The sequence below is a fragment of the Hypomesus nipponensis genome, chromosome 24 (assembly GCF_054491055.1).
Source record: "Hypomesus nipponensis isolate SF chromosome 24, ASM5449105v1, whole genome shotgun sequence".
NCBI classification, from domain to species: Eukaryota; Metazoa; Chordata; class Actinopteri; order Osmeriformes; family Osmeridae; genus Hypomesus; species Hypomesus nipponensis.
Window position 1 is genome coordinate 8238762 of NC_140384.1, and position 14564 is coordinate 8253325.

Here is a 14564-nt window from a genome sequence, read left to right on the forward strand (position 1 = left end):
TTCCTCCAGCCTGACAGGCCTACCCAGGTGCCCCCGGCCCCCTCCTCCTCCTCCTCCCTTCCCCTCCCTTCCTCCTCCCCCCCTGCTCTCTCTCCCTCTGCTGCGCTCTGCTTCCTGCTCTTATCTCTGCCTCTCTGTGTGCTTCTACAATCTCTCCTCCTCAGGTCCCCTTACTCAAACCCTGGTGTGTGTATTTTGTGTGTGTATGTGTGTATGTGTGTGTGTGTGTGTGTGTGTGTTTGTATGTGTGTGTTTGTGCGCCGCCAGCTCTTGGCTTCTGTACCATGTAGCTGTTTTGTCGAGGAAAAAAGTATACTCTGATATTTTCTCTCTCTCTCTCTCTCTCTCTCTCTCTCTCTCTCTCTCTCTCTCTCTCTCTCTCTCTCTCTCTCTCTCTCTGTCTCACACAAACACACACACACACACACACTCTCTCTCTCACTCACTTCCTCTCTCACACTTTGTCTCCCGTTCTCTCTATCTATCTCTCAATCTCTCTCACAGCATTTTCGCTCACTCGTAGCGGCAGAACTGCATAGCATGCTCTCCCTTTCTCTCTCTCCCTCGCTCCCTCCCTCTCTCCCTTTCTCTCTCTCTCCCTCGCTCCCTCTCTCCCTTTCTCTCTCTCCCTCGCTCCCTCCCTCTCTCCCTTTCTCTCGCTCCCTCGCTCTCTCTCTCCCTCGCTCCCTCCCCCTCTCCCTTTCTCTCTCTCTCTCCCTCTCCCTCTCTCGTCCGACGTCTGAGCCTGGTCTTTGTTCCTGTCTATCGGCGCTGTCATCTGGAGCTGTGTGTTGAGACTGAGCTCCTGGGCAGCTGGACCGCTCTGACCTGTGGATGCCCCCCCGGGGCCGAGCCAGGGGGCAATTAGCATCCCAAGACTGGCTTGTTTTGGAAATGATATCAGTCTGGTCTGATGATGTGTGTTTGGTGTGGATCTCTGTGCAGCGGAGCGCAGCGCCTCACGAGGGGCAATGAGGGCATATTATGTTGTCTGGTGTGTGTGTGTGTGTGTGTGTGTGTGTGTGTGGAGGGGGAGTGTTTTAGACTTTAGAGAGGCGAAGGGGGAGAAGGGAAAACGACAGGGAGAGAGAGAGCTGGGGTTGGGGGTGACTTTGATGCCACAGGAATGAGTTCACAGGCTCATGAGCACGAGCCTAATCGCACATGACAATATCGGCTGGTGTGCCAGTCGCAACGCATAACCGCCCCCGCAGCTTGTGCTGACTCGGGGTATTTGCTGATAAAGCTCTGCTTTCTAGACCATGCTGTGCACACAATGAGGGTGGCCTGGGGAGGCCAGGGGAGGCCTGGGGAGGCCTGGGGCTGGGCCCAGAGATAGAGAGTGGAGCTCCCTCTCTGTCTCTATCTCTCTCTCCCTCTCTCTCTCTCTCTCTCTCTCTCTCTCTCTCTCTCTCTCTCTCTCTCTCTCTCTCTCTCTCTCTCTCTCTCATGTACACACACAGTGCACTGTACCACAACCAGAGCCCAGGGGTAGATCTGGTTTCACGAAAAAATCAGCCCAGTGATGAATATCATCCATTTTATCTCCTTCTAATCTATTATGTTGCCCGTCTGGCGGTATGAATTATTACAAATGGAAGGAGCCTGCTGGAGCTGGACTTGAAACGAGGTTGTGACCGTGGGCTCCGCCCACAGGCTGTCCTCTGGCACCGTCCTCCTCTCTGATTGGAGGAGCCTCTCTGTGCTTTTCCATGGGAACCAACGTGAAGCGTGTGCTGTTTTTATTGTTTGTCTGTTTTGTTGGTCGGGGCCGTCGCATAAAGAGTGGGATAAACATGTCGCCCCAGATTCTGTGTTTGTTTGGCGAGTGAGAGAGAGACCTGCCCTCTGAGGGGAGGAATGCAGGCCACCCAACCCCTGGTCTCCTAACCTCCTAGCCTCCTAACCTCCTAACCCCTGATCTCCTAGCCTCATAACCTCCTTACCCCTGATCTCCCAGCCTCGAACCCCCCCTAGCCTCCTAGCCCCCTAAGCTGTAGAAAAAAGAAAAAAGAAATCCAAATTCTCTCCCGACCAGAAGCAATTAAAGGAGGCGTTTAACATGAGCGCCTCTCCTGCTGCCTGGCCCTGTCGGCCCGCTGCTCCAGATCGGACTGAGGAGGACAGGGAGGATGATCATGCTGCCGCACAGCAGGGCTGGTGCGGGCGCCGCTGATGGAGCACAAATGCGGGGGTTAAGACGTGTGCTTTCAACGCTGCCGCCTCCATCCTCCACCTTCCACATCTGAGACAGGGGCCGGGGCCAGCCCGACTAACCCAGGCGGAGGCCGGACAAATGGAAAGTGACACTTGGCCGTGTAGAATGGTATTTGTGGTGACGCTTTGACTACAGATAATAAAGTGTTCGCCCTGAGGTGATTTCACCCCGGCGAGCGCCCTCAATGAAACTCACTCAGAGAGGCAGAGAGAGGGTGCACACCAAGAGGGAGGGAGGGAGGGAGGGAGGGGGGAGGGGAGGAGGGGAGGAGGGGGGAGGGGGGAGGGGGGAGGGGGGAGGGGTAAGAACAGGGTCGGTTAAGAGGGGGGGGGATAAAAGGAAGAGCATAGCTCTAAATGGAAGCTCGCCCTGAAGAGGAAATGAAGAACAGAGACGGCGGTGGTTCGGATCATATGTCTTGAGCAGGAGAGCTGTGCGTGTGCACGCGCCTGTCTGTCTATGAGTGTGTGTTAGTTATATGTTTGAGTCGGGCCCTATTAGAGAGGAGTCCATTAAGATCCATCAATCTACTGTAATTTCCCCTGAAGCTCATAAACTGCAGGTTGGACAGGAGGGAGCACAAGGTTGCTACATCAAACTAGCTCATTAGTTTTGATGGTGGATTCAGGAACATCTGTGCTTACAGATTAAATGCTAACTAGAAAATATACACAACATTATATGATATCAAACATGTGGTCCGCGTTTCAATTAGATGGAAATGTGGATTAAATGTGCAGAAATGTCTTGTGAAGTAAGCCTGTCATCTACACGGGAATAAGTCCTGGACACAGGCACATGTTCCAGTGTTGGGATATAACCAATCTTGTCTGCCTGCCTGCATCTTAAAGGTTATCTCTGACAGTGCATCTCAGTCTAAGCCCCAGTATCTGGAGCCCAAACACACACACTCCACACACACACACTCACACACACACAATCTGTTGCTTCTTCTGCAGGTGGGGAGCAGTTTTTAATGCCAGGTGTGTGTGTGTGGAGTGTTTGGAGTGTGTGTGTTTGTACGTGTGTGTTTGTATGTGTGTGTGAGGATAGAAGTCTAAATCATGCTCTGGTTTTAGCTTCTCTTCCATCTGTTGTCCAGGAAATGAATTGATTGAATCTTAGCCGAAATTGTCTGTAATGAAATAAAAGATCACATTTGGGATTCATGTATGAGGTTTTTCCCCTCCATTTTAACTAAACTAAATCAATTTTTGACTGAGCATCAGGTCAGGAATAGTTGTGGTGGGTCAGAGTGGTTTTCAGATTGCAGAGTTTCTCAAACAGTGTCAGTAAAACGCTGTGTTACTGGACGTGGTACAGTATATACTTAGAACTTCACATTAGGAGGGGATTTCTTTGAGGGTGATGACAATGATGATGACAATAGTGATTACAGATATCCTTTCAAGAAAGCATAATGTGGTTTGATGCTTATCTTTGTAATTATAGATAGCAGAGCAAACCTGCCAACTCTCTCGATTGCATCCAATCTGTTTCCGGCACCGTCTCCAGTAAAGTCAACCTTGAGGTGCAGTGAGATGACTGTTTCTCCTCCTCCTGCCAGGCAGGCAGGCAGGCAGGACAGCTGGGTTCTCAGTCCCCCTTACGTGCACTTGAATTGATTAGTTCTCTGGCTGAGGGCACATTCAACATGTCTGCCCCCTGCCAGCATACTTCTCTGCCCTGTTGATCACTGCCTCGCATGTCTCTCTCTCTCTCTTTCTCTCTCTCTCTCTCTCTCTCTCTCTCTCTCTCTCTCTCTCTCTCTCTCTCTCTCTCTCTCTCTCTCTCTCTCTCTCTCTCTCTCTCTCTCTCTCTCTCTCTCTCTCTTTGATTGACTGGCGGTCTAGTCAGCAGGACCCCTCTATTATTATCACTTCTACCTCTTCCGAGACCAGGCGGAGGGAGGGGGCCACTGTCCGGGGGGTCTGGTCTTCACTCTCTGCTTTGTGTGCCCAATAGTCAATTAGAGGAGGCTCCCTAGCAGAGAGGAGTGGGATGCAGGGTTAATTGCAGAGGAGCAAACAGCTGGCTCTATCAGGGCCTTTTGTGTTTGCAGCAGTTGTCACGGCAATCGAGGCCCGGCTGTAATCGCTGACTAATCAGCCCTGTGCCAGATGACACCTCCATTAGCACAAGCCAGGTATTGTTCAGGACGCAGAACCGCCTCTGGCTCCCACCCCCTCCCACCCCCCCCCCACCCCCCCCAGCTGTGCGTCCTTTCACAGCCCAGCTTTTGTCCAGCGGGGGAGCGGGGGGATGGGGGGGGGGTGGGAGAAGGGGCAGGTGGGGGGGAGCGGGTGTCATGGACCCTGATCCTATCTGCTCACGTCTGAACAATAGACCCGGGTCAAGGGTTTCTCCAGGCTCCAATGCCCGAGAATCTGTCCATTCTGAACGGCGAAACATTTAACAAGTCAAACTTTTTTTCATTTTTTTTTCCAGAGTGAGTGATTCAGGCGGCGAGGGATTTGCTGTTGCCGTTTTAGCCATTAATTATTAACCTGAATAGCTAAATAACAATGAGGTGGAAAGGGCAACGCGTTGCTCTGTGGAGGCTTGAATTGAGCTGGATTGAATATGCAGCAAGATGGTGGGAAGAAGAAAGAAAAAAACGGCCATAAGATTAGCATGCCTTGCCTACTCTGAAAGCAGTGAGGTTTATGCAGGGCCCTGTGGTTTCTGAAGGACTCAAGGTGGGGATTGAGGTCTGGGCAGTAAGCTAATGTTGTTGTCCTGTGGACTCCGGTTCCGAGAGCTCTTGCACATTTAACGGGGAGTGTCTGGGGAGGGTGTGGTCACCGGGAGCCAGGCTGACGGTGCTGTGCCACTGACCTCTCTGTTTTCCTCAGGCTCGGAATCTGCTCTCCTCCGCTCTCCTCTCAGAGACGTGTTTGTTTGGCAGAACGTTAATGTGTGCTGCGTGTTCGCTGTGGCGTGACAACAGAAGTGCAGTTCAACCGGCAGTTTGCTTTCTCGTTTTGCAACCAGAACATTTTTAGTTCTTTATTTTTTTAACCAGAAACGTTCGTTTTTTGTTGTTGTGTTTTTTACTGGTGAACGATGGACTGTAAGGATGAAAGCCACACAGCTGTGGTGAAGTTGTGCTACTTTTGCCTCTCTGGAGTAAGAGGAGGCTGCAGGCTCTTTTTCGCAACGTGCCGGAGTTACTGTACATGTTGCCTTCCTCTCATAAGCATGGCAGAGATCTCTCTAACCTCCTGATTCTGCAGCCTTCCGAACAACGATGGAAGGAGGAGAGGCCTTTCCGGGCCACCCTCCTGAGCTCCTTCCTGCATATTCATTTAAAGCTCTAATTAGGATGCAAAGCATTTCCATGCTCCTCTGCTCCTAATGCCACTCTCTCGCACGGCCTCCAAATCCATATCACCTCTCTCTTTCTGCTCTCTTACCGTATCTCCCCTCCCTCCCTCCCTCCATCCTCCAGCTCAGCTAACTCCCTGCTCTCATGCTAGCTCCATAGGCCTCTGCTCAAAGCGATCAGCACAGTTTGACCCCTCGCTTGGATGAGGTGCACAGAATTTAATAGATTCTTTTTATTTTACAGTCTAATCCAGACCCTTCCCTCTTCATTGCTGTTTCGTGCCCAATGGACCTCGTCGTTGCCGTGTTGTGTGTCCCCCTCCCCCCCCCCCTCAATTTAAATGCTGAAAACGAGTTCATCAGAATTCAGCGCGTGCCACCGGCTAATTAAAGGAGTGTTAATTGAGTGTTCAGAACGGAGCAACCCCCCCTTCTCCAACTTCTCTCCTCTCCTACATGCATTCATACCCACGCTGCACACACACACATACACACACATACACACACACACACACATCCACACACATACACACACACCGCCACAATGACAGCGCAGGATACACCAAGGACGATGCGCTTGGAGAGTTCCGTGTCAATCAAACGCGGAAGGGGAGCTGTGAGAGGGGTAGAGTCTAGAATGTAACAAGGCCCCCTGCTGTTCAGGTTAACTCTGGTTAGCCGCCATGCTAGCTAGTTCCCCCCTCCTCCTAACCCCCGGCGGCCACCCCTCCGCTCTGCCACCTATGTGAGTGGTTAGCGACCGCTGGTTTACCATGCCCTCACTCACAGCTAGCCTCTCTAGCCAGGCCGGCCGCGCTAATGAGGGATGGCATTTAGAGATGTGCTGCTTTGACACACGGCCATTGTATGCCAGGGAGTGGGTGATTAAGAACGAAGGTCAGCCCATTAATTGCCTCCCTGCCATCTCTCGGTGCTCTCCAAGGCACTGCCTGTGTTGGTCAGGCCTTTCATCCCTCCTCCGTTCGCTGTTATTCAGCGGTGCGCCTTTCTTTCGCTGCGAGGGACAGTTTTGATGCTGTTCTCTGAGTCGGCGGCCTGAACTTGGTTCGGGTGCTTCTCTCCTGGTTTGTTTGTTGGGGGGAGGCTGTTTCAAGTGTGCGTGTGTGGGGAATGAAAAGAAAAAAAAAAAAAAAGCTTTGAGGAAGATGAAAAAAACGGCACCAACTCCTCTACCATCCCCGGGGGAAATAATTAATCCTTACAAGCCTGTCACATGTTGAAACGAAGCAAGTGTGAAGCATTTAGCCCAGGAGGCATTGCAGGCTGTCGCCTGTACAGACACCTGTTGTTGTCCCTGCCCTACATTTCGAGAGACAGAGAGAGAGAGAGAGAGAGAGAGAGAGAGAGAGGATAACAACATGCTCCAGTGATGGCAAGTGAAACGCCACACTATGGCAGCTGGAACTTTGCCACGTGGAATTGTGTGTGCAAATAAATATGTGTATATACATATATACACAGGATATATACAATATACATTATTTTCATCTGAGCGTGTGTCTATTTATATGTATGAGTGTGTGTATTTATAAGTGTGTGTGTGCGAGTGTGTGTGTGTGCGCGTGCAGGAAAGCCCTACCCTGTGAAGAGCTCGAGAAGCTCTGTGGAGGCAGCGCGGGGCGTCTCACTGGAGGCAGCGCCGTGCGCCTCACTGGAGGCAGCGCCGGGCGCCTCACTGGAGGCAGCGCGGGGCGCCTCACTGGAGGCAGCGCGGGGCGTCTCACTGGAGGCAGCGCCGGGCGCCTCACTGGAGGCAGCGCCGGGCGCCTCACTGGAGGCAGCGCGGGGCGCCTCACTGGAGGCAGCGCCGGGCGCCTCACTGGAGGCAGCGCCGGGCGCCTCACTGGAGGCAGCGCCGGGCGCCTCACTGGAGGCAGCGCGGGGCGCCTCACTGGAGGCAGCGCGGGGCGTCTCACTGGAGGCAGCGCGGGGCGCCTCACTGGAGGCAGCGCCGGGCGCCTCACTGGAGGCAGCGCCGGGCGCCTCACTGGAGGCAGCGCCGGGCGCCTCACTGGAGACAGCGCGGGGCGCCTCACTGGAGGCAGCGCCGGGCGCCTCACTGGAGGCAGCGCCGGGCGCCTCACTGGAGGCAGCGCCGGGCGCCTCACTGGAGGCAGCGCGGGGCGCCTCACTGGAGGCAGCGCGGGGCGCCTCACTGGAGGCAGCGCCGGGCGCCTCACTGGAGGCAGCGCCGGGCGCCTCACTGGAGGCAGCGCCGGGCGCCTCACTGGAGGCAGCGCCGGGCGCCTCACTGGAGGCAGCACCGGGCGCCTCACTCGAGGCAGCGCTGGGCGCCTTAGAGAGTGTTTATCAGTAAGCACCATCTGTACTCTGCAGCAGCTCTCTGTGATCCCCTGTAGCCCGAGCCAGCCAATCACCACACAGCGGCCTGAACGCAGCCCCTCTCCTCTCACCTCCCCGCCCTCCCTGATCCCGCTCAGCCATATCCCGAAGCGTCGACGGCTTCCTCCACATCAAACAGCCCGTGTGTGCGTCTGTGTGTCTCCCCCCCTGGTCATACCTAATCAACTTCTGCTCTGAGGAAACATTGAAGGGAGAGAGAGAAGAAGAAGAGAGAGAAAAGAACTCTTAAAGAGGACGCCGGGAATCAGAAGAGGACAGCCGTTCATCGGCCCCCTCCTCTTCCTCCTCTTCCTCCGCGGAGCCTGTGGGCTCTAATAACCGGAAGCCTTTGTGGGGCTGAGATGGTTTTGTGGGTCTGAAAGGCCTCTAATCCCTGTGGCCTGTGAAGTGTGAAGCCCTTTGATGCCAGGTTGGAACTCCAGCAGCTCTGTCTGTTGACAAACACGAGAGAGAGAGCTAGAGAGCTAGAGAGGGAGAGAGGGAGGGAGAGATGGGGGGAGAGAGGGAGAGACTGAGGAAGCAGGCTTTTCTCCGCTGCAGGAGAGACATGGGTTCAGGCGTGGAAAATATGGACTCAGTCACTGAGAAGGAATGGAATTAGCCACCCTGTAATGAATTTCCTGTCTGTTTTTTTATCGTTTTCTGCCTTGTGAGGCAGTAATTAGGGATGATGGGCATGTCTGAGCGAGGGAGGTAAGGGTGGCGGGCCATGAGCCCTTGATATGCCAGAGCTAGCGATCTCTCCTCATTTAAACCATGGGATGATCAAAGATGGCGGCGGGGCGGGGGCCAGGAGGGTGGCCCTCGTGCAGAGCAGATCAGAACTAAAATATGCTGCCGTTCCATGTGGACTAGTGATGAGCCTGGAAATTAGCATGTTTTTTTCTCTCCTCCAAATGAAATACGATTTATGTCAGTTTTCGGAACATCAAAGCAAACGGCAACTCTGTCAGCAGGGGAGGGAGGGAGGGAGGGAGGGAGGGAGGGAGGGAGGGAGGGAGGGAGGGAGGGAGGGAGGGAGGGAGGGAGGGAGGGAGGGAGGGAGGGAGGGAGGGAGGGAGGGAGGGAGGGAGGGAGGGAGAGAGAGAGAGAGAGAGAGAGAGAGAGAGGGAGAGAGGGAGAAGAGAGGGGTGAGGGAGAGAGGGAAAGAGAGAGGGAGGGAGGGAGGGAGGGAGGGAGGGAGGGAGGGAGGGAGGGAGGGAGGGAGGGAGGGAGGGAGGGAGAAGAGAGGGGTGAGGGAGAGAGGGAGAGAGAGAGAGAGGGAGGGAGAGAGAGAGAGAGAGAGGGAGGGAGGGAGGGAGGGAGGGAGGGAGGGAGGGAGGGAGGGAGGGAGGGAGGGAGGGAGGGAGGGAGGGAGGGAGGGAGTAGGTTTCTGGCAGGCAGCCTCTCCCCTGGTTGACCCTGGCTGACCCTGGCTGACCATCCCCACATTAGGGCAAGATCACGTCAATCTATGACATGATCCCCTCTCTGTAATTGAAACTGCCACAGTTTCAAATAGCATTTGACTGTTAGAGAGTTTGATGCTGACAGAGGAAGATTCTCCATTCTTCCACAATAGTTTTCTTTAATAATGTTTATTTAGTCCTTGTATGGATATGGAAGAGAGCACTGCCAAGTAATGAAACTGTCTTAGTTTAAATTCGCCGTGAGAAATTCACTTTCACTACAGCTCTGGCAGCATCTTCCTGCTTTTAAACTCCCAATTTATTTCTTATATGATATGGATCTTGTAGATTCAATCATTTTCACAGTTGGAGGCCCATTGGATAGTAGAAATGAACTTGCTATCTGTAATAGGAGTCAAGGAATGAGCGTGGTGACTGTGGCGTTTCTTTCAAATGACTTTGTGATAGGAAGTGAAATGGAAGGAGTCTCAGTCACGGTCCCCTTCCCGCCAAACTCCTCAGGTTGCCATGGTATTTGCTGACTGCATGGTAACGGAGGTTCATTTTTTTTGTTGCTTTTTGTTAGCTTTTGCATAAGAAATGTCATTTTTGAAGGGGCTGCAAGTCATTTGTGGCAGTTGATTTATCGCTTGTAAATTGAGTTCTTTCCCCCAACCCCCACCATTTTTGTTGCTCTGAGCTAAGTAGCCATGAAATTGCCTGAATAATGTCGTTTAAATCCAATCTCACCACGGCCCCTCACCTCTGTAGCCCCCCCATGCCCCCCCCCCCCAATACTGACACGTGGTGACTCTTCTAGAAATGTCCCTGCTTTCCCCCTCTATTCACAGTGGCTAGTCTCTGGTTCCTTAAATGAGTGCCAGGGCCTATGACCAGCCACTGACACACACAGCAGAGGAAATTGAATTTTGGGCTTGGGATGGTTTCATATTACTGGCCCTTCCAACAGCGTCCTTTGCATGTGAGACACAAATGTCTGATGAGGAGACAGGGGAGAGAGGGACAGTCATCCTGAAACGCAGCAATCTCCTCCTAAAAAACTCTGACATCGCCCACTAAGCTGTTTTCTGGCAGCACGGGCGACACGACAGCACAGCCCACATCATGTGCTGATCCTCGGCTCACCACTCGGTTCTAGGTTCTGGGTTCTAGGTTCTGGGTTCTGCTAGCAGCACGTCCACAGCACACTGCCTTTCCACTCAACTTGACTCGGTTGTCATTATTTAGTTACCCCTCAGCCGCTTGGAAAAACTCCCTGCAGATGTTTAATTGAGGTTTGGGTCAGGGTCTCTATCGCTCTCTCCATGTACCTCTGGGCTGAATAACTGGGGAAATTCTGTGTCCAAGGGTAAGACCCAGTAAGTGAAACTACTTATAAATCTCAAATGTGCCACTGCAATTAAACAAGCGTTTAAGCCCCCCCTCCCTTTCCCTTTCCCCTTCCCCCAGCTTCTCTGGTATCGAAGGCTAACCCAATTCGATGCTAAAGAGAGTCTGAATTAATTTCGCAGAGCACTGATTTAACAGTGCCTAAGGTGCCAGCCTTCGACAGAATGAGTTTTTAAAAAGATCCATTTGTCTAGGGATGAGCCTCTCTACTGGAGGGGTGTGAAAATGAGATGGAGAGGGGGTGAGGGAGAGGGGGTGAGGGAGAGGGGGTGAGGGAGAGGGGGTGAGGGAGAGGGGGTGAGGGAGAGGGGGTGAGGGAGAGGGGGTGAGCGCTGAGCTCCGAGGGAGAGAGAGGCGCTGGAACATTGGGGACTGTCAGCCCTGATTTACTATTACCCTGTCTGGTGGCTCCTTCGGTTCCTCACGGTGTTATTGTAGTTTTTTCCCCCCAAACATATCAGCAAAAAAACGAAGCTCTTGCACTTACTGCTCAGTGAAGTGTGTTCTTTGGGTTATTAGGCAACACGCCCTGTTTGCAGTCTCCAGTGTTTCCCTCCCCCCCCCTCACTTCCTGTCTCTCTGTGTTCGCTCTCCTCAGGTGAGCTGGCGGTGCCCATGCATTCCCCGCGCTACCCCAGCGTGGCCGAGCTGGACGCCTACGCCCAGAAGACGGCCAGCAGCCCTCTCTCCATCAAGATCTTCCCCACCAACATCAGGGTCCCCCAGCACAAGCACCTTAACCGGACTGTGAACGGCTACGACACCACGGGCCAGCGATACAACCCTTACCCGCTCTTCCACACGGGGGGATATCACGGCCTGCTGGCCATCGTCAAGACTTCCTCGTCCTCGTCGCTCTCCTCCTCCTTTGCCCCCGCCAAGGGGGTTCTTAAGAACTCTGAAGGCAGGCGGACTAAACTCTCCCCGGCTCAGATAGCTGTGGCTCCATACCCGCCGCCGAGCAGTAGCACTTTAGCCAGTGGCCACGGTCAGGTGGTGTACCACACGGGGCCCTCCAAGCCCCCCGAGGGCCCCGGCCTCTCGGTCCCCCCCAACGTCACCGTAGCTGGCTCGGTGATCCCCATGACCGGGGGCCGGGCCCTGGCCCTGCCCCCTCAATCCAACCTGCCCTCCATCCAGAGCATCATCTACCAGATCAACCAGCACTGCCAAGCCCAGGCCCTGCAGCAGGTGTGTCAGCCCGGGGGCGCTGCCTCAATGCCCTCCAGCCACAGCCCTTGCAAGCAGGGCATGGGGGTCTCGTCGGGGTCCTCCGGAGCGGGCTACGTGTCGGGCATGGCTCCCCAGCCCAACCTGGTGTACAGCGGGGGAGCGGCGGGGCTTCCCGGCCACAGCTCGGAGGCTGTGAAGGCTGGGATGTACTCAGACAGCATGGACTACATCCTGTGGCAGAAGCAGCAGCAGCAGCAGCAGGCTGTGCTCCGTATGTACAGCGCTGGGAGTGGGGGAGGAGGGGCCATCAGCAAGTCCCCAGAGACCTGCCTCCCTGGAGGGGCCATGATGGCTGCTCAGGTGTCCTCCTCCTCCTCCAGGCAGTACCACTTGACGGCCAGCGGGGGCGCCGGAGGCCTGGACAAGGTCAGCTCGTCACCGCTGAACTGCGTTGGGATGCACGGGAACTTCTCCGTGGGCCAGTACTTCGCCCCGCCCTGGAACAGCGTGCTGGTGACCCCCGACAGTGACTGCTACAACCCCCAGGACCTCCTGGGGACCTCCGCAGCCGGGCCCAACACGGGCCACAGGGAGATGGGTTACCCCCACCACCATCATCACCACCACCACCACCACCACCCCGCTATAGACAGCGGCGGAGGCTTGTGCTGCAGCCTGCCCAGTAAGAGCCTGTGCAACACCGCTGTGCTCAGCAGCAGTCTGCAGTCTCTGGAATACCTAATCAACGACATCCACCCGCCCTGCATCAAGGAGCAGATGTTGGGGAAAGGCTATGAGACTGTGTCCGTGCCCCGGCTGCTTGACCACCAGCATGCTCACATCCGGCTCCCGGTTTACAGATAGAAGGGGAGAGGGGAGGGAGAGAAGAGGGGTGGTTTTGAGAAACACAAATCGAGTGTGACAAACGAATCAAGAGCTAGGGGAGAGAGCCTGGTTTTAAGGGATCGGTCTCGGCACTGGGGTGACTTGGTGGAAGGCTCTGGGGGGGTGGGGGGTGGGGGGGGGTGGAGGGGTGGTGGGGAAGGGGGGTGCTCTGTGAGGAGGAGGAGGAGGAGGTCTAGCTGGGGGTGTTCAGCTCCGAGGTGGGGTCTACTGTGGGGAGAGAAAAGGGATTGGAGAAGTTCCTGGTGTCCAGACTAAAGATTCTCCAGACCTTCCATGGTGTGGTTTGCCAACAGGAATTTTGGATAGTTTTTTTTTTCTTCTTTTGTTGTTGTATATTTTTTTGTTGCTTTGACTGAACTTTTTTTTGGGGGGGGGATGGGGTGGGAATATTAGCTTGAAGTGCATACAGTCACCTCTGTTCCCTTTCCAAATACTATGTACTAAGCCACTGGGGTGATCGTCACTGCGATGTGTTTGAAGGGCCAACGTTCTGAGCCTCTTTCTAAACCACACACACAGACATGTAACCACACACACATACAGTGAAGCACACATATTGAATTACCAAGGTGAAATTAGAGTATGGGGTTAGTACTTGTGCAAAAAAATTATAAAACAGGATTGTGAAATATTAGTAATCATTGTTGTTATAATTGATACATAAATTGCACTGCTTGGAGTTTAAAATCTTGTTAACTTTGAAGTTTGGAATTGGGTAGTTTGGTTATGATATATTTAAGAAACTTGAAAAACTTGAACCTATTTTTTGTTGTTTTATATATTTGTAGTTATATTATATGCATTGGCTGCTATGGGGAAAAGTGTCTCAAATGCTTTTTATTATTTTCTTTTGGGGTTTAATAATTTCTTTAGTTATTTCTCCTAATGCTGATAGGCACTGCTATGGTTCTGTAAGAACCCAGTTGAAGAGCTCTCTTTCCTAACCAACACTGGAATCCACAGTCAATCTTGAAAAGGATTATTGAAAAGATAAGGTTGCAAAAAATACATGTTGAAGAGAAATGTCGCAATGAAGAATGTTATGGGTTGTTCATGCATCCTCTTTCTTTGTGTTTTAGTTTGTATTTCTTTTAATCCCCAGACTTTTGAACAGTGTCCTGATAACGGGTTACATGATCCCCCCCCCCCCCTGTTTCCAAACTCCACATGAAACTAAACTAGTCCAGTCATCTAAAAAGTTGACCATATCTCCACTGAGGCTCTTCACAAGCTACTGGGATGGTGGGCAGAGTTCTTCCTGGCACACATTCATTTCCATGGGGGGATTCGATGGCTACATTCCCTGTTACTGTTTGGTACTATCATAGCAGGAGGGAGAGCTTGGACCAAAGGAGGTCTTTCCAGGGTGCTCAGTTACCTACCCTGAAACCCATAGCAACATGAAAACAATCATGCCCCTGTCGTTTCAGCCTTCTGATTGGACGATGCCCGCTGTGTTCCTTGGTCTGCCTCAGCCTATGGTTGAGTTTACGTCTGGCCCGGGCCAGACATTGACGTCCAATCGGAACTAGATAATTCATAACAGTGAAATATTTATCACGACTGCGAGGTTCCCTTGAATGTACTGCACTTAAATTACTGAGACTTCTAATGCCTTGTGGGACTTGAGTGAAAACGAAAAAATTGGATCAGTGCGGCAGTTCTCTGGTCCTAAATTAGCATTTCCTTTGTCAGTCAAATTTCACTGGTAAATTGAATTTATTAACTGGAGAGAAAAAGAGAGAGAGAGAGGAAGA

General features: G+C 53.1%; 1 protein-coding gene across 1 annotated transcript in view; it reads left to right on the forward strand.

The window, feature by feature from the left end:
• Window positions 1-12871, forward strand: part of fam222aa (family with sequence similarity 222 member Aa) — a 46204-nt gene extending 33333 nt beyond the window's left edge. Inside the window, exon 3 of the mRNA XM_084690564.1 lies at window positions 11327-12871. Coding sequence (XP_084546690.1) covers window positions 11327-12765 — 1439 coding nt within the window. The 3' untranslated portion in view covers window positions 12766-12871. The remainder of the gene's footprint in view (window positions 1-11326) is intronic.
• The last annotated feature ends 1693 nt before the right edge of the window (window positions 12872-14564 follow it).